Source organism: Acinonyx jubatus, chromosome B2 (genome assembly GCF_027475565.1).
Source record: "Acinonyx jubatus isolate Ajub_Pintada_27869175 chromosome B2, VMU_Ajub_asm_v1.0, whole genome shotgun sequence".
Lineage (NCBI taxonomy): Eukaryota > Metazoa > Chordata > Mammalia > Carnivora > Felidae > Acinonyx > Acinonyx jubatus.
Window position 1 is genome coordinate 82,903,021 of NC_069385.1, and position 23,475 is coordinate 82,926,495.

Here is a 23,475-nt window from a genome sequence, read left to right on the forward strand (position 1 = left end):
GATACTGCAATAATAATGATTGATTACTATATTAAACTACTTTAAGTAGCAGTAATTTAAAGGCAACATTTGTATTCCTTCCAGGATTATTATAGCAATTAAAAAGCTTTTAGTAAGTTCATGATGAATAGTGTGGTTTTAAATATACAATTTACAGTGTTATATCACCATAACCTCTTTTTCTTTAGTAATTAGTGCCTAGGGTAATTAAACTAAGAATGAAATGTGTGGTATATGTAGCATATCACAATTTTTATAAAATGTTTATTTATTTTGATAAAGACAGAGAGAGAGAGAGGGAGAGAGGGAGAGAGAAAGAGGGCCCATTGGTGGGAGAGGGGCAGAGAGAGAGGGAGACACAGAATCTGAAATAGGCTCCAGGCTCCAAGCTGTCAGCACAGAGCCCGACATGGGGCTTGAACCCACGAACCATGAGTTCATGACCTGAGCTGAAGTCAGTTGCCCAACCAACTGAGCCACCCAGGAGCTCCAGCATATCACAATTAATACAACTCAAGCATAAGCACATTTTACAGAAAGAAGAAAAAGGTGTTTCATATAAGTTGGAACAAAATAAACTGTTTTCTTCTAAGAGAATTAAGATTTGTTCCAGAAGACAGATACTAACAATATTTACATATTTTTAAACCACATAGCTTCAACTTTTGAACTGAAATAGCTACCTATTTACATTTCTAAAAACTCCTTATTTACATTATCTGCCTGAAAACCAATAACCAATGACAGACCTTATGCTCCTTCAGTCTGCCACCATCTATATGGAGTTATGCCTTGTATAAGAGTGCCTGGCAGAAGGGATAGATAGAGGTTGACATACAGCACTCTCTTTCCTTGCTAAGTAAGCTGCACTCTGACTCAGGGTTATATGTCCTGGAGTGAGTGGGCACTTTTTTCTAAACTGCACAGAGAGCCTGTACAGGATACCCTGACTGCATCTATGCTTATGTCTTCTCACTCCGCACGGAAACACATTGCCTTTCCATTAAATTATTTTCTAACTTTAACTTTCTCGTGAATTCTGAACTACTAGTTTCTTCAAAATTAATATTTTCCATTTTTTTTGTGTTGAAATGAGCACATGTAAATGTGGCAAAGACAACTTGGGAAAAATCTGCAAATTCCAGTCTATTGACGTTTCTGTAATAAATTAGTCTTTAGCCATCTGGAATTAGATTAATTTGGAGACTATGAAAAGGCAATAAAAGTGAGAAACCTCAAGAAAGACCAAACTTTATAATGGTCCTGTCCCAGGACTAACTAGTTAGCTCTGTTGTTTAGAATACTATGATAATGAGCCAGGTTATAATTTCAAACGCATAGTTAGCGTAACACAGGAGAAAACTCTATTCTATTGCCACAGACCGAAACTCTTGCCAACCAGATTGTTCTTTGGTAGAAGTTGGCATGAAGTCAGGATACTTTATACCCATCACCATTACTGGAAAAACAAGTATATGACCAGATGGGAGTCCATTTAGCAAATGCCATCTCCATCATAACTAGAAAATTCATCACTATTAACCAGTAGAAAATATATCCAGAGGTATTTACATTATGTAATGAGTTCCAGAGTAAATATGATATAAAACCTATAATCATCTGGTTTTCTCAAGAGCTTAACGAAGTGCTGAAGTTTTGCTGAGAAACCCAAAGAACAACCTTGACCCCACCAATCTGACTCATGTGATTGGCTGTCTGGATGTTAGAGGAGTTAAATGTCACCTTTGGTGTGAATATATTAAATTGAAAAGCTCAACCCAGCATCAAGTGAATTCTGAACCATGTGTTTCTGCGCAAAATGAATCACCTGACGGGAAACAGGACATCACTAATAAAGGCTGTTTTTGTTAATTACACACAGAGTTATAACTAGAATGGGGAGAGCAGGGTGCTATTTCAAATCAGATTTGAATTCTTCATTGAGAGTATACATAGAAAACTAGAAAATTTCAAATTGTCCTTGAACTCATGTGCACTGAAATGGGATAAATATCCCAGGTGCCCTTGATTCAAAAGCACTCAGAATCTTTTCTACTTAGATAAAGCAATTTTTGTGTAGTTAATATTAGCACAAACCCTTTTACTGCTTGTCTGCTTCCTAGCAACCTGAAGCAGAGTATCTGCTTGCCAATCTGCTTTTGATAAAAAATAAGAACAAAATACCCAGTGAATTTGCCAATAGCCCCGAAGAGATGGGGATGTGTTCAATAAGCTTTGTGTTGATTTTGTGAGTCTGGCATGTGATTTATGTTGTCGACTGTCTGACCTTGCTGCACTCTACCCACAGGCCAGGGAAGATGTGATCCATATGCTGAAGACAGAGAAAACCAAGCCTGAGGTTCTGGAGGCTCATTACGGGTCTGCAGAACCAGAGAAAGTGCTCCGAGTCCTGCACCGAGACGCCATCCTAGCCCAGGAGAAATCTATAGGAGAAGATGTCTATGAGAAACCAATTTCAGAGGTAAAAATACAACATCAACAAGTCCCCCTATAGAAGGGTACCTCAGAGTGATAGCTTCACATTCTTCCATTTTACAAGCTCTAACATTTTCTTTCAAAGGTGAAATTTTTATGACACACTAATATTGAAGTAAAGTGTAATTACATAACTCATGAATTATAGTGGATACATTTCGATGATAAGAATTTTGGAAGCATTTCCTTAAATATACTTAAAGCCTAAAATATATTTCTCATGTGATTATGCTAGTTACAGGCTCTTGCAGCCTGTTATTCTTTCATTGCTTTCAGAGGTGATGTGTGCAAAAATTTGAAGTGCTTCTCAGTTTTGGCATAGAGTTGTGAAGATCATTATCAAACTGGTAAAAGAAAATTAAATTGATTCTTGATATTATGTTGATGGATATTTTATTATTGATATTTATAAAGGTACTGTGTTTTAGTATCTTATAGACTATCATAATTAAATGGTCTCATGTGAGTTGAGGCATACAATGGTTGAGGCAAAATCCCAATGGAATGCTTAGGGTAATTCTTTAAGATGAAAGGAAACCTAAGAAGGCTGTATTTAATCATTTTTATATAATATTGCGTTAGGAACTATTTACTATTGTTATTAATTTCCTATGATACTACATGTTAAAAGTATTCCCACATTATAGTAGAAGTTAGAGGCTGAATTATGGAAATGGATGCTGGATCTAGCCATATTAACTCTTCAGAATTCATGTAAAAAAATTCATAGATGTAAAATTAGTATCATAAATGAAAAAAAGAACACAGAAATTAAAAGTCTGAAGCAACTGATCATAGTTTAACTTTTATCTTATGTCAAGTGTTTGTAGCAGCTCAGTTTGACAGATCTCAGATGCGATCTGCTTACACAGTATTTACAACAGATTGATGGTCCCATGATTATCTAATTTCTGCAACAAGGATAAGCCAGAGCTCTTGTTTTCATCTTTGCCTAAAATATTAAGAGATGATTTATGATGGAATGCAGTCAACTGGCTGGATCCACTTTCATGTTTGAGAGCCATGGTTACTAGCTGCATATGGCTTTGGGTGGGTCACTTCAGGTCTCTAAGCTTATTACCTTATCTGTCAGGTGGGAGTAACAAGAGTGCATATCTCAGAGTTGTCGTGAGGATTACATGAAGCAATGCCTGTAAAACTTTTAACACAGTGTCTGGTACATACCAGGTACTCAACAAATACTAACTATTAACATTTGCTGGGATGATATTTGCTGGCATGATACTTGCTTACACCTTTAACTAGTTCCAAACTGGGAGGGGTTTGAGGAGGAAAGACATAATGAAGTCAAAATATTCATTAAATATTATTATGATAACCACCAGATTGGAGAACTCAGTTTGGATAAATTATATCATTTAGGTTTCCTAATTCTTTTCCCTCAAGTTAGAGCTTGGGATGACACCTCAAAGGAGAGATAGATCTGCAAATCTCATACACTTACCCAAAATCAATGCCTCTAATCCACTGAGTTGTATGGAAAGTACACAAAGAGAAGAATTTCTAACCTACCTTCAGAAAGTAGGCCTAACCCAAGTGTTCCTATCTCATGGACAGAGTTGTGGAGAAGAACATACCCACCCTGTGGGTGGTCCTTTTAGAACTAAGTTGGGCATGCTTTTTGACTTCTTTCTCCCCTCAACTCACAGTTGGAAGAGTTTTTCCTCCCTTAGAGAGGAGTAAGGAGGTAGAGAGAAGGACAGGAACTACTTTTCCCAATGCTGACAAAATGGTGAAGTCCTGCTTTGTAGGAGAAATAGAATGCTAGAAAGAGAAAAGATTTATCTTGTATCTACACATTTTGGGTCTCTTAACCTTTTGAACTTAACAATCAAGTTGTCATTATCAAGAAGCAGGAGTCCTTCTTCCAACTTCATGAGGCAAGGATACCAATACAATCACTGTTCTGTTAGCCTCCTAGGACTATGAGCAGATAGTCTAGCTCTTCTTCTTAGAAGCTATCCTGCACCTCAAGCCAAAAACCCACTGCTCATTTTAATTTGCATACCAGATTAGGCCCAGCTAGGTTATTCAATGGAATTTATCAGAGGTTAAACAATGAACCCCATGTGGTGGATCCCTCTCATTTGCCAAATATTTGGGGAGAAATTAAGCAGCAAATATTAAATCTCCCTGAGCTTCTTTGCGAATTAAAGTCCAGGATATCAAAATTCATAATTCTTCAGCAAAATTCCAAAGAAATCAAGGTTTCAGTTTCTTTCCTTCCCAAATTCTTATTCTGCTTAGCTTGAGGGATCTTAATCTTATGCATTTTCAAAGTTTAATTAATATACCCTAAAGTCCCCCTATTCCCCTTTTATCAAAGTGTCCAAAGACTTATTAGGACACATGCAATTATCATAATACCAACCTCACACTCATAAATTTAAGAAATGCAAGAAAATCCTCAGTTCCATGGTCAATTTATCTCAAGCAAAATGACTCAGCATAATGAAGGCCCATGTTACTCTTAGCAAGACTGAAGTAGAGACTTAGGGGAAGTCTAAGGGAAGGAAGATAGGCAGAGAAAATCTTTAATTACAACAGGATTCTGGTCAGTCTGGGGCAGTTGTCCACATCAGACAGAGCCTGTTACCATCAAAGGTTAGTAATAATAGAAACTAGGGGCGCCTGGGTGGCTCAGTTGGTTGGGTGACCGACTTCGGCTCCAGTCATGATCTCACAGTCTGTGAGTTTGAGCCCTGCGTCGGGCTCTGTGCTGACATCTCAGAGCCTGGAGCCTATTTCAGATTCTGTGTCTCCCCCTCTCTCTATCCCTCCCCTGCTCATGCTCTGTGTCTGTCTCTCAATAATAAATAAACGTTAAAAAATTTTTTTAAAATAATAATAGAAACGGTGAACCCTAGGTTGGGGGGAGGAATCTGTTTGCATGCACTATCCTTGCCTTCAGTGAGTGGCATTTAAAACATACCTGTCTTTTCAAAAGTTTAGGGATTTGCAGTGGTCACCTTCTCTGTACCTAGGTTTTGTTTTAGGTTCTCTATTTTTCTGCCTGCATGTTTAAAACCTCTTTAATTGTTTTCTTTTTTTCTTCAGTAAGAAGACTCAACTGAGTCTTTGTTTTGTTTTTTAAATGTTTATTTATTTATTTTGAGAGAGAGGGAGAGAAACTGAGCAGAGGAAGGGCAGAGAAGGAAAGGAAGAGAGAATCCTAAGCAGGCTCCATGTTGTCAGTGCAGAGCCTGACATGGGGCTCAAACTCACAAACTGTGAGATCATGACCTGAGCCAAAATCAAGAGTCAGATACTCTACCAACCTAGCACCCAGGGACCCTTGTTTTTGTTAACATTTTGACTAGTTTCTTCAAGTGGTCCCTTCTTTTTCTCACTATTTTATGGATCTTATAGTGGTTTTTATTTGTTTGCTTCTTTTTCCCTATGCTTTCTGACCCAGACATTAGTTTTCCTAATATTACCTTCTGTGTTCTGTATTGTGTGCTAGAAGTAAAATCAAGGAGTTATGAACCTTCCAAGAAGATACTTTAGTCAAGGCAAATCTTACCTACATTTATGTCCTTGAGTTGGATAATCCTCACTGAAGGATGAGTCTTTCCTCATTTCACTTCATCCCAAGTTTGGACTGCTTATGCTACTGTCCTACGTGAATACCCCTTTGTTTGTCTCATCTTTCCTCCAAACTCTACATCTTTATGTTTCTTGAGTGTGTTCACTCAGGGCCCATCAATATTAGTGGGCACCTTGAAACTCACCAAATAATGCTTCAAATTTTCTACCTTGATCTTCTCAGAATTTAATTCTTAAATCTGCCTATATATTATGTATCTACTTTGAATAGCTGTGGCAGCCTTCAAGAGAATGGCTCCCAACTGATCTCATGAAGAACTGTCTGCAATTTTATAGCATGCTTCTTAAACATTTCCTGGATCCCAGTACCTTTTCTATGGGGGGCGTCACATTGCTCTGTTCTCTCTGCTCTCCTATCTGTACTTCCTCTGGACACTCACTCTTATCCAATAATGACTAAAATATCTCCCTTGTGTATAGCCCTATCTTTAAGAGCACTTAGATCCATTTCTCTTTTGTGTAAGTCCAGTTTGGCCTTTAAGACATCATGTTTCCTCTTTAGTAGATTTCTGTCTTCCTAAATCCCTTAATACTTCTCCAGTTAGTACTATCTGCTGATAACAGGGCTAAAATCACTTCCTGAACCATGATTCTTTTGTCTAAAACATGCTGAAATTTCTCTCCATCTCAAGTCCTCAAACTTCTCCATCAACTTGATTTAGTAGAATAAGACTTCCAGGTATACTCTCCCTAGTAAATTTTGGCCTTTGGTGTTATGATGATCTCATTCAATTTTCCTTCCACCTGTCCAAGTGGGAGCTATATTTCTAAAGTAATAGGTTCCCATTTCACTTTCACTGTTCATTAATAAAAGCAAGCATTCCTCTATGGTTGAGCCACAGTTTGGATCCTGAAAACCAAAAGTCATGGACATAGTATACATGATTAATGAATCTATAGAGCCATAGTTATGGGAGCTGGTCTTCCAAGCTTCTAGACAAGCCACATAGACCTGAGAGGTTAGCCCACCTCAGTTCTCTCCTGGGAGCTCTATGTAATTCCAAACAAAATGACAAGACACAGGTCTTGTACAGCTGATATTTTGCTACCTATGTTGGTTCTTACATCTGGAATTTAAAATTAAAAGCTAGATCCTCACACACTAATGATTTATTACTAAAAAGGAATTTGCTACCTTTACAGTTTAATGTCTGGGTCTGCAGTGAAAATCAATGCACACACCAGTGTCTCGGCATCCTTTCAATGCATTAAGAGACAAAAAGACTATCCTTGTGATTATGTAATCATTGCTGGGGTCAAGCTCTGCTAGTGTAGGTTAGTGGAACATTGCCGACTGAGACCCCAGCAACTACTCCAGTTGGCTAGCCCCAGGATTGTAGCTGCTGAGAGCAACCAATCTCAAAGGCCCACATGGGCAGAACATATTAAAGCTAAGGCCTATCTTGTACCTAGGCTGCCTTAGAACACTTAATATCAAAATACGCTGTTTTTCTCCAGATGCCCTTACAATGTGTATCTTTCTGAATAGCTTAGCTATCCAATTAATAATGCCCCCATCTTCCCCTCAAGAGTTCTTTGAAGGCATTGAGGGATAACTGCAGGAGTTGGATAGATGAGTTGAAGCTTGTAATCGTATTGGTCTGAATAGATAAATGAACAAACACCACTGGGCTTTCTATTACTTTACTCCTAGTCTTTGGAGAAACCACTCGAAGGAGATTTGGGGCCTTCAGAGCATGATGTACCATTTTATGGCAGGCAGAGTAAAAAAATAAGAAATAAAAAGGCTGAACTGCTTATGCCTAGTTTCCTATCCCAAATACAAGTTTCAAATAAGTCACCCCTCCTTCCTTTGGGAAGTGGGGGCGGGTATGAAGAAACAGGCAGAAGTTGCTCTTCCAAATACTTTCAAAAGGAAGGAGAGTCCTATGATAAGTAGAAAGGATCAAAAAAGGGAAAGAGCCGCTCTTTCTACATTGATGATGATGATGATGGTGATGATGATGATGGTATTTTAGAAATGCTTGACACATTCTATAATGTATGATGAAAATCACATTGTAGAAAGATAGGAGAGTTCCTGAGGGAGAATGTTTTATAGTAGGGAGATATTCCAATGAAGGAACTCTCTCGTATAAGATTACATAAATCTATCAGAACACACAAAAGTACCATTTGGTAATCCTTGATGATATCAAATGTATCATTTGATGGTATCAGCCACCAGTTAACCTGGGCTTCTCTACCAGTCTGTCTGATCCCCTGCTCTTAGGCAAAGGGGGGATGAAAATCTGATCGGAAACACTGAGGATTATCAGGACAGTATCTTTTATCTGGGGCCCCAGAAATGATCTATTCACAATGGAGATATCATGCAACTGTAGAGGGAAACTTAGATCCTCCGTATGACTAAGGGACAAACATGGAGAACCCAGGGAAAGAATTCAGATGCTGACACCCATGGAGTGACCCCATTAGGTTTTAGGGAGTAAATAGTGGCTTGAGAATGGATTTTAAATATGTCTGTTTCAATGGAAACAGTGATTCTCAGCTTGGGGTGAGCGGCAGTGGAAGTGTTTTGCTCTCCAAGAGACATTTGGCGATTTCTGACAACAGGTTTGTCACAACTAGAGGCAGCTCTGCTGGCATCTGGGGCGCAGAGGCCAAAGATGCTGCTACACATTCTCCAATGCACAAAACAACCACGCAAAATAAAGAATTATTTGGCCCAAACTGTCAGTAGTGCTAAAGTTGAGAAACCCTGAACTGCAGTTTGAAGAGGAGAACAGGATAGGGAACTATCAATATTATAAGATTTGGTCCAACTTAACAAACATTTACTGAACACTTTGTTCTAGGCACTGTGCTTGACACTAGGGACTAAAAACATAATCAAGGCACCCCTTAAAGATCTTTTAGCCTGGGGGTGCCTGGGTGGCTCAGTCAGTTAAGTGTCTGACTCTGGATCTTGGCTCAGGTCATGATCTCCCAGGGAGTTCATAAGATCCAGCCGTAGGTCAGGCTCTGTGCTGATAACTGGGAGCCTGCTTGAGATTCTGTCTCTCCCTCTCTCTACCCCTCTCCTGCTCGTGCATGCGCACGTGTTCTCTCTCTCTCTCAAAATAAATAAACAAACTTAAAAAACAATAAAAAAAAAGATAGCCTGGTCAGAGAAATAGGCACAAAAAGTCCTGTAATAATATTCGATAACATCTCCTTTAGTCTGAGGTATGTGCTCTCTATAAGTTCTGAAATCCTCCCTCTATTCAGCATACTTGAAAAGAGCGGACTGTGGATCCTTCCTATATATTTCCTAGAAATGCAAGTAACTGCAAGTCTTAAAAACAGATTGTGATTATGGTAATTACTTCCCACAGGAGAAGTTTGGTATATGTACATGCTGAGCTCTTAATTTTTCTGAGATCAGGAGGGCCGTTATCCTCTTTCTTTCTAAGTATAGGGTTTTATGTCATCTCACTAAAATAGTGAAAGAGTTTGTTCTCTTGCAAGTTTAGGAACCATACATCTGTCCACAGAAAAAGGGCCAGAAGGCCAGAAGTTACCGCAGCCTTATTATGGCTAGTTTACAAAGCCAGTTGGCCTACACAAAATGAGGGAATGGGGAAAATGGCAGAGAACACCAGACTCAATGTTCTCTCTTTCAGATAATAAATCAGTAGACTAATGTAATATTTTGAGTCATATGCAAATCAAATAAAATATTAAGCTCTTTCCCATGTTTGTTTACTCAGCTGGACAGACTTGAGGAAAAACAGAAAGAAACCTACCGGCGCATGCTAGAGCAGCTGCTGCTGGCAGAGAAGTGTCACAGGCGCACCGTGTACGAGTTAGAGAGCGAGAAGCACAAACACACTGACTACATGAACAAGAGCGACGACTTCACCAACCTGCTGGAGCAGGAGCGGGAGAGGTAATGAGCACCACACTGAGATGGCCCAGTCCTTTCACCTCTGTCCCTCCTGCCTGGGGTCACATGCCAATCCAGTGACACCACAGACAGGTGCCGGATTCTAACTCTGATTTCTGAGTGGTTGGTGACCTGAATGAGTCAGATTTTTACCTGGAATTGTTCATATGAATATGTTTGGGGGTGCACAGAGTGGGACACCAGATTCCCGCTAGCATGGTGAGAGCCATAAAAGCATAAACAAACTGGAAACAAACTCCGGGGAGCTTATATCTGGTCAGCGAAGCCACCTACATCTGAAGAGCTCTCTCCCGATTTCCTTCTATGGGAAATAATCTACTTTTTTTTCCTTTGAGGTTGAAACTCACTTAGTCAGGAAGACAAATTATGAAGCTTAACCATTTAAAATTGAATCCTGTTCATTCTTAATACCACTATAGAAAGTCTTAATATTTGGTTGTGTATAAAGTACTTAACAACTAGAGCTACCTGCTTTCTAAGGGTTGCATAACTCTTAAAACACAGTGTAAAAAAAGGAACCAAAACAAAACAAAACAAAACAAAAACTCTGCATGTGGAGCATGGATATCTGTCCTGGCAGGTAGTTTTCTCAGACCAGGGATCACCACGTTTGATGTAGAGACTCCAAATTGAAAAGCTTTGTAATTAACTCTTCTATACTCTCCAGTTTTTTCAGCATCTTCTTTTTAGTTTATTCTCTTTTTCTTTCCTCAGCTGAATGGTTATGTCTGTGAATTCCACAATCTTTGAAACTAGTGACATCCAAGCCTGATGCTTTGAGTTACCGAGCGTGTCTGCTTCTGTATTTAGGACTTGCAAATTAAGAGCCACTTGGGAACAGCTTTACTAATCCCAGCTTTATTATATACTTAGTTACAAGAAAGAGACCTGGTTTTCCTAGATTAGTTTGCTTATAAGAAAAAGCTGTCACAAGAAGAGTAAATAAAAGCATGAAACAAGTTTTTGTTAAATTTTTAAAAATTATTGGTAAGTTTTACTTATTATTGGACTTGGCACATCCCTTGGGGAAGGAGAAATGGAAAAGAGAACAATGGCTGGAGTGTTGCATACCGATACTCTCAGTTTACGGCTTAAGCCTGTCTTCTGCTCCTGGAAGCTAAGGTTTATCAGCTTCGTATTTGAACAAACAGATGGTCTAATTTGACTTTGTTTTGGACAACCACACAGTGAGAATAAACTCCACCTCCTCAGTCTCTGTGAACTTCCCAACCTCAAGCACAGATCTTGCAAACAAGGTTCTAAGGGCAGTGTAAATTGTGGATCTCTACAACAGCCATCTGGTTAGGTGTTCTGTGTTGGAATGTGGTCAGGTAAAGGAGTAGCAATTTGTTTGATAGTGACTTCTTAAAAGATCTGAAATCAAATAATTTTAAAGAACACCTGTGTGAATGAATTGTTTTCTGCTCACATTGTAAATTATGTGGTTTAGAACCAGACCTGTCTTTTCTACAATTTCCCACGTAAGCTAACTGCCTGAAGTGGCACCATTTCACTTACAGAGTTGGTTTAAATGAAGCGTGTGGATGGAAAGACTGTACTTACCTGGGCTGTGTCTTTCTCTTTCTTTTTGTCTTCCTAATTTTTGTGTTATGTGAGAGTAATTCAAATAATAACCCACAGCGAAGAGCTTTATAGTTCACAAAGTACTTTTGTATTTATTATACAATAAGCCTATCCCAGATGTGTTTATTTACAAACTTCTTGTTCATCGACTCTAGAGGAACAATTCCAATGCTCTGTACCCTTTTGGAGTTGTTTGATTTTACTAAAACAACCACAGCAAACATTTCTCCTGAGCAAAGTGCTGGGTAGAAGGTTTTAAAAATCAAAGTAAAAATTTAAAAAAAAATACCTTAAGATGCTTTCAATACTTTGATCAGCGTTGCTGGGATATGTCCTCAAACTTCACTAAGAGACCTTTGATGCTCACTTAACATATCAAACCGCCTTAACGTTTTGAAATAGTTATTGTTGACTTAACGGGTTATACTTTAGAGCTTTATATTTTCCACTGTCAGTGTTTTTTCCCCAGATCAATCCCCTGACTGACCAGCAATGCACGCCCCTCCAGACACACGTTATGCTAAATTAAACATCCCCACTAGGACCCTGATAACTTAAGTTGGCATCCCTGAATGTGTTTGCGATCTGAGGAGTCCACCGTGACTGGCTTGCCGAGTTCCCGGGGCAGTGAAGCCTATAGGATTTTCTCAAAGGTCAGGCCCGGGATTCCTGCTGCCCTTTGGAAACTGCTCTGCTAAATCTGCTTTGGGTTAAATCCTCTTTTTGAAGTCAGCGGTCATAATTAGATCTACTGATGGGGGCTGGCAGTTTGCTGACCCCATGGCTTTCTTTCCCCTGGCCAAGTCGCCTGGGAGCCCCTCCCCGCCAGGTGCCGGGACCGCGGGCAAGGCGCCCTGTTCCTCCGACCTCGGCCGGGGTTTGGGGAGCTCCTAGCGGCCGCAGCACCTGCAGGGGAAGCTGGGCGGCAGCTAATAAAGAACCGGCATTGCTGAGCACAAGTGGGAGTCCTCCTGTAGAACGTCCCAAGTCCTTTGTTTCCTTCTTTGTTTTGCATTCCCTTCCCCCTCTCCGGAAAAGTCCCTTTTGTCGGGGGGGCGGGGAGGGGGGGTAGCCAAGAACTTTACTTCGGAATCATTTCCCTTTGTTTCTACCGTGAGCAAGAAAAAAGGAAGGAAGAAAGTGAGATAAGCCTAAGTGGTTTGCCAGGTATAATCTCATCCAGCTTCTCCCACTGAGTGTGCAACTCTGCAGGTGGTCTCCGCCCCAGACAGGTTTTCCTTTGGTGGGTGGGAGTGATGAGAGCGGATGGGAGGAAGCTTGGGGCTTCCCCCGCCATCTAGCCCCCTACCTGGGGTAGCATCTAGGCTTGGTTCTCTGTAATTATCCTGCTAGAGTTTTTCATTTCCTGAGGGAGAATGGCTAAAGATAGCAAAAAGGAGCCAGGTCTACGGGATCAGTAGCAAGTGTTGAGAAGCAATCCAAACTCAGACTTTGGATGAGACCAGGAATCCCAGGCTCTGAACACTGCAAAGGACTTATGAGATCAGTCCTTTTGAGTGCTGCATTCTATGGATGGAGAAATTGAGTCCCAGAAAAAATTATGCAGCTCAACTCAGATCACAGTGTATAGTAGTATAGCACTTTTGTGCAAATGAGTCCCTTGTGCAAAATGGTTTGTTTTTTGTGTTCTCTCTATGTGTGTGGGCTTCCCACCTCCATGCTCTCATGGCCAAACTATGACATAAACTCTTACAAGGCAGAATGATGGTTATTGGGAGGATATAAACAGAGATATTCAGACCAGTGGTTTCTAGACTGTCAAGATAGGAGAAACTTTGAGACAGCGTCTGTTGGAAGGAGCAGCCGGGGGACTTGTTTGGAGTTGGGTTTGAATAGCATACACAGGCCTCTACTTTGGTTGGATTCTGTTTGGGGTCGTTATGATGGGAGGCTGACGATGGTTATGAGGAGGCTAAATAAAGCCCCCACCCCCACCCCCAAGCCACGACCTTGTTATTGTCAGTGACCTAGACCCTGCAAGTGTAAAAATAATAGAAACAGAAATTACTTTTTAACATTTCAGGAGTTATGAAATTCATCTTATATAAAAATTCCACAAATTAAGAACCTAAAATGGGCAACATCTTGTTCTGGGCTTCCTTCATTTTAAATCTGCAGACTGTGATCATAATTTATTACCATCATTTACTGCATATTTATTTTTACAAATAGTCATATTCCCAAATTAAAAGGATGAAATAGCATGAAAAAATGCATTGCTTAACTAGCATTGTTAATAATAAAGAGGAGAATATCCTTCATTGAATTAGTTAAGATTGGGTAAAGAAAACTCCCTTTCTAAATGCTATATTGTTTGGTCCATATTTTAAGTCAACTTGACCTTTAAAGGCTTAATTCTGAGCACATGAGATCACCTTCAGAGTTTATACTTTACTCCCTGTCTGAACTGCAAGACTTGTGATTTTAATCTTAAGCTTCACTAGAACTGCTTCAAGAATGTCAAAATAGAGAGAACACAGTTACATCAAAAAGTGGTCTGAAACTTAAATATTTGAGGTGTGTGTGTGTGTGTGTCTGTGTGTGTGTGAATGATGTGGGGGAGTGCTGTCTAAATCCATAACTGTAATTGTAGATTTTAAAACTTTTGGATTCTATAGGCTCAGCTGTGACTACATAAATAATTACATCATCATATAATATTGCAGCAAGCCTTCCAAGTATAAGTTCATTTTTTGTTTTTTGTTTTTTTTTTTTAGTACAAATCAGCATCTCAAGAGAAATCTTTAACTTATGAAGCAGAGAATGCAGGAGTGGGGGCTTGAATGGAAGGGAAGCTTTCAAGCCCCATTTTGTCAACGTGAAGGGGAATGGGCTTCGCCTGGTGACTTGTGGGCCAGGCTGCACTAATACACTTGCCTAAGATGGGAAATGACCAATCAGAGCAAGCTTTTGGAAAGTTTCTGTTGGCCTGGAATCCTGGGAAATACTATCTGTCATCTTTATAGAAAAAGATCCACACTTGATTCCTTGGCATAATATCCATTAAGATTTTTTAGATTTAGATGTCTTATCCCTAAAATATGGTAATAAAACTGATTTTACTCACTGGTAGCTTGGCGAGTCATAACAAAGCACTTTGTAAGAAAAGATGGTAATGATGTATAAAAAGATCAAGGCTTATCAAGCAGAAAGTAATCAATAGATGGAATATATTAGCAAAAAATAACTGAGCCCTCTTCTCTGTGCTTAGCACTTTGCTAGAGGCCACTCAATAGCAGAGTTAGTTTTTATTAACTTCCCCAATATGCTGGACACATATACATTCTGCTTAATACTTACAAAACTATGTTATGCATAATTACTGTCCCTATTTGGTATGTGGGTAAGCAGACAGCTTAAGCTCCTTAGATTCCTTAGGTTACTACCAATACTTAATTGGAAGAATTAATGTATGAACTTAGTTTACAGTAAAAAATAATAATCTTTTCTACTTTCAAATTCTTACCTTTTGATTAAAGTGAATGCTTCACTTCCCCATTTCCCCAATGCAACGGAGGAAGAAAAGATGATTCGGAAAGTTTGCCAGTGACTTTGTGGACTGCACATCCATTCTAATGTTGCAGATTCAGAATTTGAGTAACAGACCTTAACTTGGTCACGAGATATGCCACCAACTATCAGTATCCTACCGGCCAAGACAATTGCTAGGAATAAACAGTTTTTAAGAAAGGAGAGGAATTAGAATTTAGAGATTCCATCACAGAAGGAATATGTTTTACAGTTGATTTTCTGAAAGAATGCCAGGATCAAACTCCTCCTTCTAGTTCCTCTTACCCTGGCAATATGCAAGTCCCACTTGCTAGTGGAAAATGTGACTGAAATGAAAGAGGCGAGGTGAGGTAGTGTTACTCCTCGCTCACAGCTGGGTATTTGTATTGGAGGATGGGATAAGTCAGGATGATATAAAGGAAGAGTTGTTGCATCTTAAAGGGTCCACAAAATTGGTGACTCAGACAGTTTCCTAGGGTTGGAAGTTTGGAGTTAGAAGAAGTTAATCCTCTTAATAGACCCAGGGTATTAACATATCTACTTTCAGCCCTGTAGAAGTAGGGGCATGCGACTCATTCTGAAGTAGGCGCTCCCTGGATTAAATATGACTGGGCCCATTAAAAATGCCCCTGCAGTTCATTTCACCAGATCCCACTATACATAAATGCTGTGTCTTAGGTGGATATGATCCTCCCAAACCTCACAGCACCCTCATTCTCAAGGTCACTAAGTTAGCAGCCTCTGATCTAAGACTCTTCAGAGTCTTAGTATTATAACTAACAGACATGCCTAGGAAAACAGGTTTTCTGATCAACAAAATTTTCTGATTAATCAAAGGTTATAATATAAATTAACTTACTTTTACTGTTATGGAAAATATGTCTCAAATGCATTTTAATTTCCTGTAAAATTTTTAAGTATAGTACAAAATCATATTTGATGACTCAGGATCTTGTAGTGCTGCTATGTGGGTGGCTTTACAACCTTAGAGCCTATTACATTATATTCAAATCTGAATGTTAATTCCTGTTGCATTTTACTGTAGATAAGGATGGTGAAGATATTTTCCAGATCTTAAGGCTTAACCTGGCTAGCTGAGAGTTTTAGTTAATTAGATTCAATGTATTTGAACTTTTACAACAATAAGAACAGAACTTGAACCAAGAAAGACTCTAACATTATACAAAGGGGTGGGGTAATAATCAAAGAGAACTGGCCACTGAAAAGGAAAGGCATTGAAAGGGAGAGCCTGAGAGACAATACACAAGAATCACACTTTACTGTTTCAAGATTTTTAACACATAAGAATGCCTCAGTCCTGGTATTTGATATCCCTTATTCTGGAAAAATCCTAGGAGAAGTAAGAATGGAGGACAGTATTTAGAATTTAAATATGAGAGGTAAAGAATGAGAACCCAGTAATGGGAGGTGATCAGGCTGTCAGAGTCTCTCTAGATCTGAACTGATCGTTGGGTTGCTCTCTTTCAGAAAGTTTTCAGGAAATTGCCAGACAGTTCCTGAAACTCTGAGCACCTGATTCACAGAAGAGGCCTCTTCTGAGAGAAATCGAGGCAACTCCTTTCACATAACTGTCATTCTTTCTTTTCTGACCAGAGGTCAACTGTCCTGGACAGAGGTCACAAAGGTCTCAATCGCAAACACCTGCAGTGCTAGGCAGTCATCAAAAAAAAAGCAGATCCTTTAGCACACATTGCATGAGTGGTGGACCACTGGGCTGGAGATAGCAAACTGTGACACCAGGGAAAGTCCATTCAATTCAGCTCAGGCTGACTGACTCAGATTCAGGTTGTGATTCAGTTGCCACATTGTTGCCAGTTCTGAATTTTAGGGAAAAGACAGAAATCTGATTTTAGTAAAATCTTCTGGTTTTTCAATGTTGCCTCAAATTTATAACACAATGTGCAGTGAGCAAAATTCATCTGTTGGCTATGTATTCTGGAATGCAGCTAGTTTGCAGCATTTGATAACCTAGACATCAGGGAGGCTGAGGCCTATGAAGTAGCCTGGCAGGAGAACACTGCCAAATAGTGAGCTCTGTTTGATGGGGACTGACTAACCCACTGAGACACTTTCTCGGGGCATATGAAACAGAAAGACATAAAGACCACAGAAACCAAGAAAAACCCAGCAGAGACAGAGAAATTCTAAGAGTGAAGAAGAGCCCACATCACAGGACTGGGGTTGCAGTGGACACCTGCTTTTGAGAGGATGACAAGCATTAGATCATATTCATTGCTGCCGGGTTACTAGAACTGTAGGTATATGACACAAAATGATGCATAATATTCCAGTTCTCTCCAGGTCTGATCAGCTGTGGAGACAGTTTTCTGCTTTAATTTACTATGAGGTATTCTCACTAATAACTCCATCCTCTTAGGTAGTCTGGGTGAGCCTGTCCCTTACAACCTCAAAGACTAAGTAATTCAATTATAATATTGTTATAGCTTTGACATTTTCACCTGCCTATACTCCATTATAAAAATTTACTAGAGTATGATAATAATTATATTTTCTAACCTAATATTTTCTATTATCCTGTGTCCTGTCCTTAGTCGAACAGCCAGCCAAGAGCAACCACTGCCTCAAGGAAAAGTTGCCACTGCTGAAAGCGAGAAGAGAACTCAATATCTTGTCTTTGGATTTCAGAAGCAAAGATCTAGACATAGCCTTAGAAAGAATATGTAATCAAGTGGATCCAGTTTTTATCACACCTCTTCTTTTCTGTTAGATAAGATGCTTGGGGAAGCGAGAAAGCAAGAACAATCTCTGTTGTTTGTGGGAGGAGGTAGTGCAAAAGAAGAGGCTCTGTTCTGATCTTTTTTGGGGGAGTAGAGGGTGGAGGAAGGGAAGGTGAGAGTAATATAAACCACAGATAGATGTGGTGTGGAGAATTTGAGAGTAAAGAGGTTACTAGGTTGAGTCCAAGGGTGTCTTAGGTTGCCTGACTGTCATAACTAATAGACTAGGTGGCTTAAACAACATGCATCTATTTTCTCACAGTTCTGGAGGCTGGAGGTTTGAGATCAGGGTGCCAGCATGGTTGGGTTCTCGTAAGGCCTAACTTCCCGGCTTATAGATGGCCACCTTCCCTCTGCATGCTCACATGGCCTTTCCTCTGTGCACGTATATGGAAAGAGAGAGATCTTCTTATAAGGCCTCTTCTTAGAAAAGCCTCTAATCCTTTTGGATTAGAACCTTACCCTTATGATTTATTAACCTTTATTACCTCTCAAAAGCTGCATCTCCAAATATAGTCACATTGGGGGGTAGGACTTCAATATATGAATTCTGGGAGACCCAATTCAGTTCATTGCAAAAAGCATGACAAAACTTGTGGCTCTCCTTCTACTAAATAATTCAGGAGAAATAGGGTAAAAATTGGTGTCTGATATGTAACCCTAAAAGGAATGTAGATTTTCCCATGTCCCTGAAAGGCCATGTGAATAGCTGAAGCCATGGCTGGCCACGAGGATAGAACTGTGACTCGTTTATATCAGCAATCTGAGCAGATTGACACCTGTGACAAGAGACAACAATGTGCATCTCAGAGTATGCCAGGTGGCAGAAGGCTGACTAGATGACCTCTTAGCCACCTTCCTGATGGTCAAGGGACTTAATCTTAACTCCAGAAACGGGGTCCTGAAGCCCTAGAATTAACTCAGGAGACCCAGACTTGAATGAGGAATCTTTAAATTTATTAAGGGAAACCAGACTCGACTGAGCTTACCCAGAATGAACTAAGATAAAGTATGATGGGAACCCATATTGAAAATTATAAGAGATCTGGAAAAATGAAGGTAATTGTGTTTCTTGCACGTATAAGCTTGAGGCCTGCAATTTGCACCCTCTTTATTAGTAAAATAATCCAGATGTGTGCTAAGGAGAAATCATGTGGCATTGTGGTGGGTTCCAGAGTGCTTATGATATGTTTATAAATGGTTTATGACCTTCAGAGGATCATCTGAGCTAAGTCTAACCTCTTTAACTATGGTTAACTCCTCCCTGGGTTACTCTAGCTATAGCGTGCCAGAGCTCCTCAAAATCTGGAACCTAGAGACAGATGTTTTCTCAGTCTCCTGCATTTCATTTGGAGGCAAATAGCTCTGACTTAAAATTCTGACTCTGCTACTTCCTGTTCTGTAACCTTGGACGGGTTTTCTAATGCCTCTAATTCTTGGTTTCTTCATCTACAGAGTGGGAAAAAATTTGGGGGCGCCTGGGTGGCTCAGTTGAGCGTCTGACTTCAGCTCAGGTCATGATCTCACTGTTCGTGGGTTTGAGCCCTGTGTCAGGATCTGTGCTGACATCTCCGAGCCTGGAGCCTGCTTCAGATTCTGTGTCTCCCTCTCTCTCTCTGTCCTTCCCCACTCATGCTCTGTCTCTCTCTCAAAAATAAATAAACATTAAAAATTAAAAAAAAAAAAAAGAATGTGAAAAAATTTAAATGCTACATGGAGGTATGAAAAAGTCTGGGACCAATGGAAAGGTTTTACCATATTGTAGGACTGGGAACTCAACAGCATAAAGCTCTCTTCTTATATTAATCCACGAGTTTAATGTGGTCCTAATAAAAATATCATTAGGATTTTTCTTAAGATGTGGGAACTAACTGAAGTGATTCTAAAGTTTGTATAAAATATATACAAGCAAGGGGCACCTGGGTGGCTCAGTCAGTTAAGCGTTGGACTTCAGCTCAGCTCATGATCTCAGGGTTCGCAACCTGTTCGTGAGTTCAAGCCCCTCATTGGACGTGCTGCTGTCAGCACAGAGCTGGCTTTGGATCCTCTGTCTCCCTCTCTCTGCCCCTCTCCTATTTGCACTTGTGCTCTCTCCCTCTTTCTCTCTCTCTCTCAAAAATAAATAAACATTTAAAAAAATCCACAAGCAAGAATAGTCAAACTTTGAAAATGAAAAGTAGTAGAAAAGTTTCCTACTAAAAACAAAAACTCATTTAAAAATTATAGTGAGTAAAACAGTATTGTATTAGTACATTAATAGGTAGGTCAATGGAGCCGATAAAAATTCTCTATAATAGAGAATTATTATACTAGATTATAGTAGGTATAGAAATTTAATATATGTTAAAGATGGCATTCCAAATCAGTTGGAAAAAGTTGGGACTCTTAGTAATGCTTATTATAGTCATTTTTATGTATAGAACAGGTAATCTTCCATAACTATGTGAGACAGCTGACCTTATTTTAATCAGGGTCATTTCTCTCTGGCCTCATTTGATTTCTACCATTTTAGGAGAACCAAAAATATAACAGTGTGGTTTATGGTGAGGGAAGATTTAGCATTTATGTTTTAAGTTTCCAAAGGACAGATAAATCTTACATCTAAAATAAATTATACTTGAGGAGTAGAATGTAACTATGAAATACACATCTGGAAAAGGATGACTTTCTTTCTACAAAAATAATAGTATGATGATTTTTATCCGTATACAATTTTATGAGAAGTGAAACATCTAGTAATATAGGCATCTTATGGAAGAAAAACTGCTGTAGTAACTTTGCTAACTCCGTAAATTTACTGCTGTATTTCTACAACTATGCATATTCAAAAAAATAAGTAAATTAAAAAGAAGTGAAAGAACTCATTTTACATCTTGAAAAGAATAAAAGTTTAAACTCAGTTTGGACTGACTTATAGAATAGTCTTGGGGATAATTATTTTCTTTTCCCAACAGCTGCATAAAGCAAACTACTTTGAATGAGAAAAAAAAAAAAAAAAAAAGAATCTGAAGTGTACTAGTGTACCAAATTGAAGGATTTAAATGCATGTATTTTGCACAGAAGTTATTGCGGGTTATGAAATGAAGTATAGATACAAATTCATTTATTTAGAAAGTCTAACACAGATTTACTTTATAACTTCTGGATAAAAAAGTTGATAGTGAGGGACACAGTATACGCATGCAAATAAAAATGTATGCCTATTTTTAGTATTAATCAGAGAGCCCTCAGGAACTGGAGCAGATGGGAAGTTTTTTTTTTTTTTTAAATTTTTTTTTAACGTTTATTTATTTTTGAGACAGAGAGAGACAGAGCATGAACGGGGGAGGGTCAGAGAGAGAGGGAGACACAGAATCTGAAGCAGGCTCCAGGCTCTGAGCGGTCAGCACAGAGCCTGACGCAGGGCTCGAACTCACGGACTGTGAGATCATGACCTGAGCCAGAGTCGGACGCCCAACCGACTGAGCCACCCAGGCGCCCCTGGGAAGTTTTAAGAAACACACAGTGAAGATCATTAGGAAATAACAAATAGTTAGGCCAGCTAGAAGGGCACTTTAACAGGTAAATTTTTAGTCAGTAGTTACAGCTTCAGAATCTACCAAAGTGGCAAAAAATACAGTTAATAACTAGTGCTTTATAGTGACATATTAAAAAAAAATTTTCTGATCTATCAGTACTCTGTTACTGGCAATTGTAATGTCAGGCAATTGATCAAGTCTGATAGGCTTTCTGTATATTAGAAACACAAAACCAGAGTCTCTTGTAGATCCTTTTTGAACTAATTGAGTTATTACTGAGATATGTAACTTTCAGAGAAAATGATTGAATCTAGGTTGCAAAAGCAACTGAATTCAAAGTGAGAATTTCTAACAAATGATTGGGAGTTTTTGGTCCCCAGATTCCAAACTAGTTGGGTTGGGTTTTTCACTAAGCTGATGGTTTATTACAGCATCATGGACAAAATCAGGTATTGGAAAGTAATAAGTAAGATTATTCTTCCAGAGTGAAAAACCTTGGGAATGCTGCCCTAAATTGGCAGCCATTTTTCATCACGTTAAATACCAGGCAAATGCTATTTTTGCACAAATTTATATACCAAGAAAGAGTTAAGAAAGGAAAGTGCTGGAAAAATGTGTTGTCTCTTAGCACCACAGTGAATATTCAACTCCATCACTTTGATATTTTTCCCTTTTTTCCAGGATGGAAGAAGGTACTCAGATTAGCATTACAAATCCTGGACTCCAGAGAGGGAGTTGGAACTTGGGAAGGTGGTGTTTTCAGTGTTTGGAGATTGCTCCTTTCTGGCTCCTTGACTGAGTATGCACTCTTTTTCCAAGAATGCTTGTGTTTGGAAAGTACTTTGTGGTGGTGAAAAGTTTGAACAGAAAAGATTAATCAAAGGTTGGGTCTTTTATGCTCAGTGCATAACATATTCAGCTCTTGGATGTGAACTCTTAGCCAAGAAACTATTCAAATTATTCAGGGGCTGAATGTGAGCTTCAACTGCAAACACACCAGAGGTCAACTTTATTTAATCTCAACTCATTGCTGTTGACTTCAGAAACACTGTGCCTTAAGAATTTGCTTTATATTTTCTGCCTACCTCTCAATTTCCTAGAGAAGTTTATGAAGAATTATTTTATTCTTAAATGCTTAGGGAAGTATATGTATCTGATCTGAAAAGTGAAGGGAACTAGAAATGGTGGACTATGGCTACTCTGTATCCGGTGTGCTGTTGGAAGGGAGGAATGCTTTGGTCTACCTAGTCTTTGTCATTTGTTACAATGTCACTAAATCCTATATTCTGATCACAGAAGTGATCTTATGTTTCCCACTTATTTACACCTACCATCCCTTCCTCCAATATTTTCTGATTTACTTGGCTCTCTAATGCTTACAGATTTGTCCGACTTCTGGAATCTGTAACACTTGAGAAGTTTGGGATTATATTTCACTAAAGGAAAGAGGCATAATTATGTGCAGAACTACTGCCCAGACTTAATACACCATTACCAAACCTCCAGGGAGGGATCCTGGAAGAAAGGTCTCCACCCCTCCCCTGCCCCCAACTAAGGAACGCAAGTGTAGTGCTGTTAGCATATCCTATGACTTGTCCTTGCCTGCCCACTCCAGTTCACCAGTGCACCCACTTCTCACAGTTTTGGAGCACAACCTCCTCTGCAGCAAAAAATGTCTCCTGAGATAAAAGCACATGGAATTGGCAAGACCAGTAACCGCCCACATGTTGAGAAACTTCCCACTTGCCATATGCTGGACTAGATCTTTCTCAGAATGTGCAGGAAAGATGTCCTCTTTGTCTCTCCTTTTCTTGATCAATTTGAATAAGAAGCAGTTGTGAGAAGATTTGATTTTAAGAGCCACTTGCTCAGGTCACGGTGCTCAGTGGCAACAGGATGCTTAAAGGATGCATCCTAGATGGTAGCCTAGATACTCTGTCTCTGGGATGCAGCACTCTAAGAAGTTATGACTGTCTTAGGAGATCCCTACTCATGGTGGACTTAGGACTTGGCCTATGGACCCATAATCACAATAATACTTTCCATGTGA

General features: G+C 39.4%; 1 protein-coding gene across 4 annotated transcripts in view; it reads left to right on the forward strand.

The window, feature by feature from the left end:
• FILIP1 (filamin A interacting protein 1) overlaps positions 1 to 23,475 on the forward strand; it is a 183,788-nt gene that overhangs the window by 115,865 nt on the left and 44,448 nt on the right. For all 4 annotated transcript variants that reach the window (XM_015078204.3, XM_015078205.3, XM_053222559.1 and 1 more), the window contains 2 exons: positions 2,309 to 2,482; positions 9,837 to 10,015. In XM_015078204.3, the coding sequence (XP_014933690.1) occupies positions 2,309 to 2,482; positions 9,837 to 10,015 (353 nt within the window). The remainder of the gene's footprint in view (positions 1 to 2,308; positions 2,483 to 9,836; positions 10,016 to 23,475) is intronic.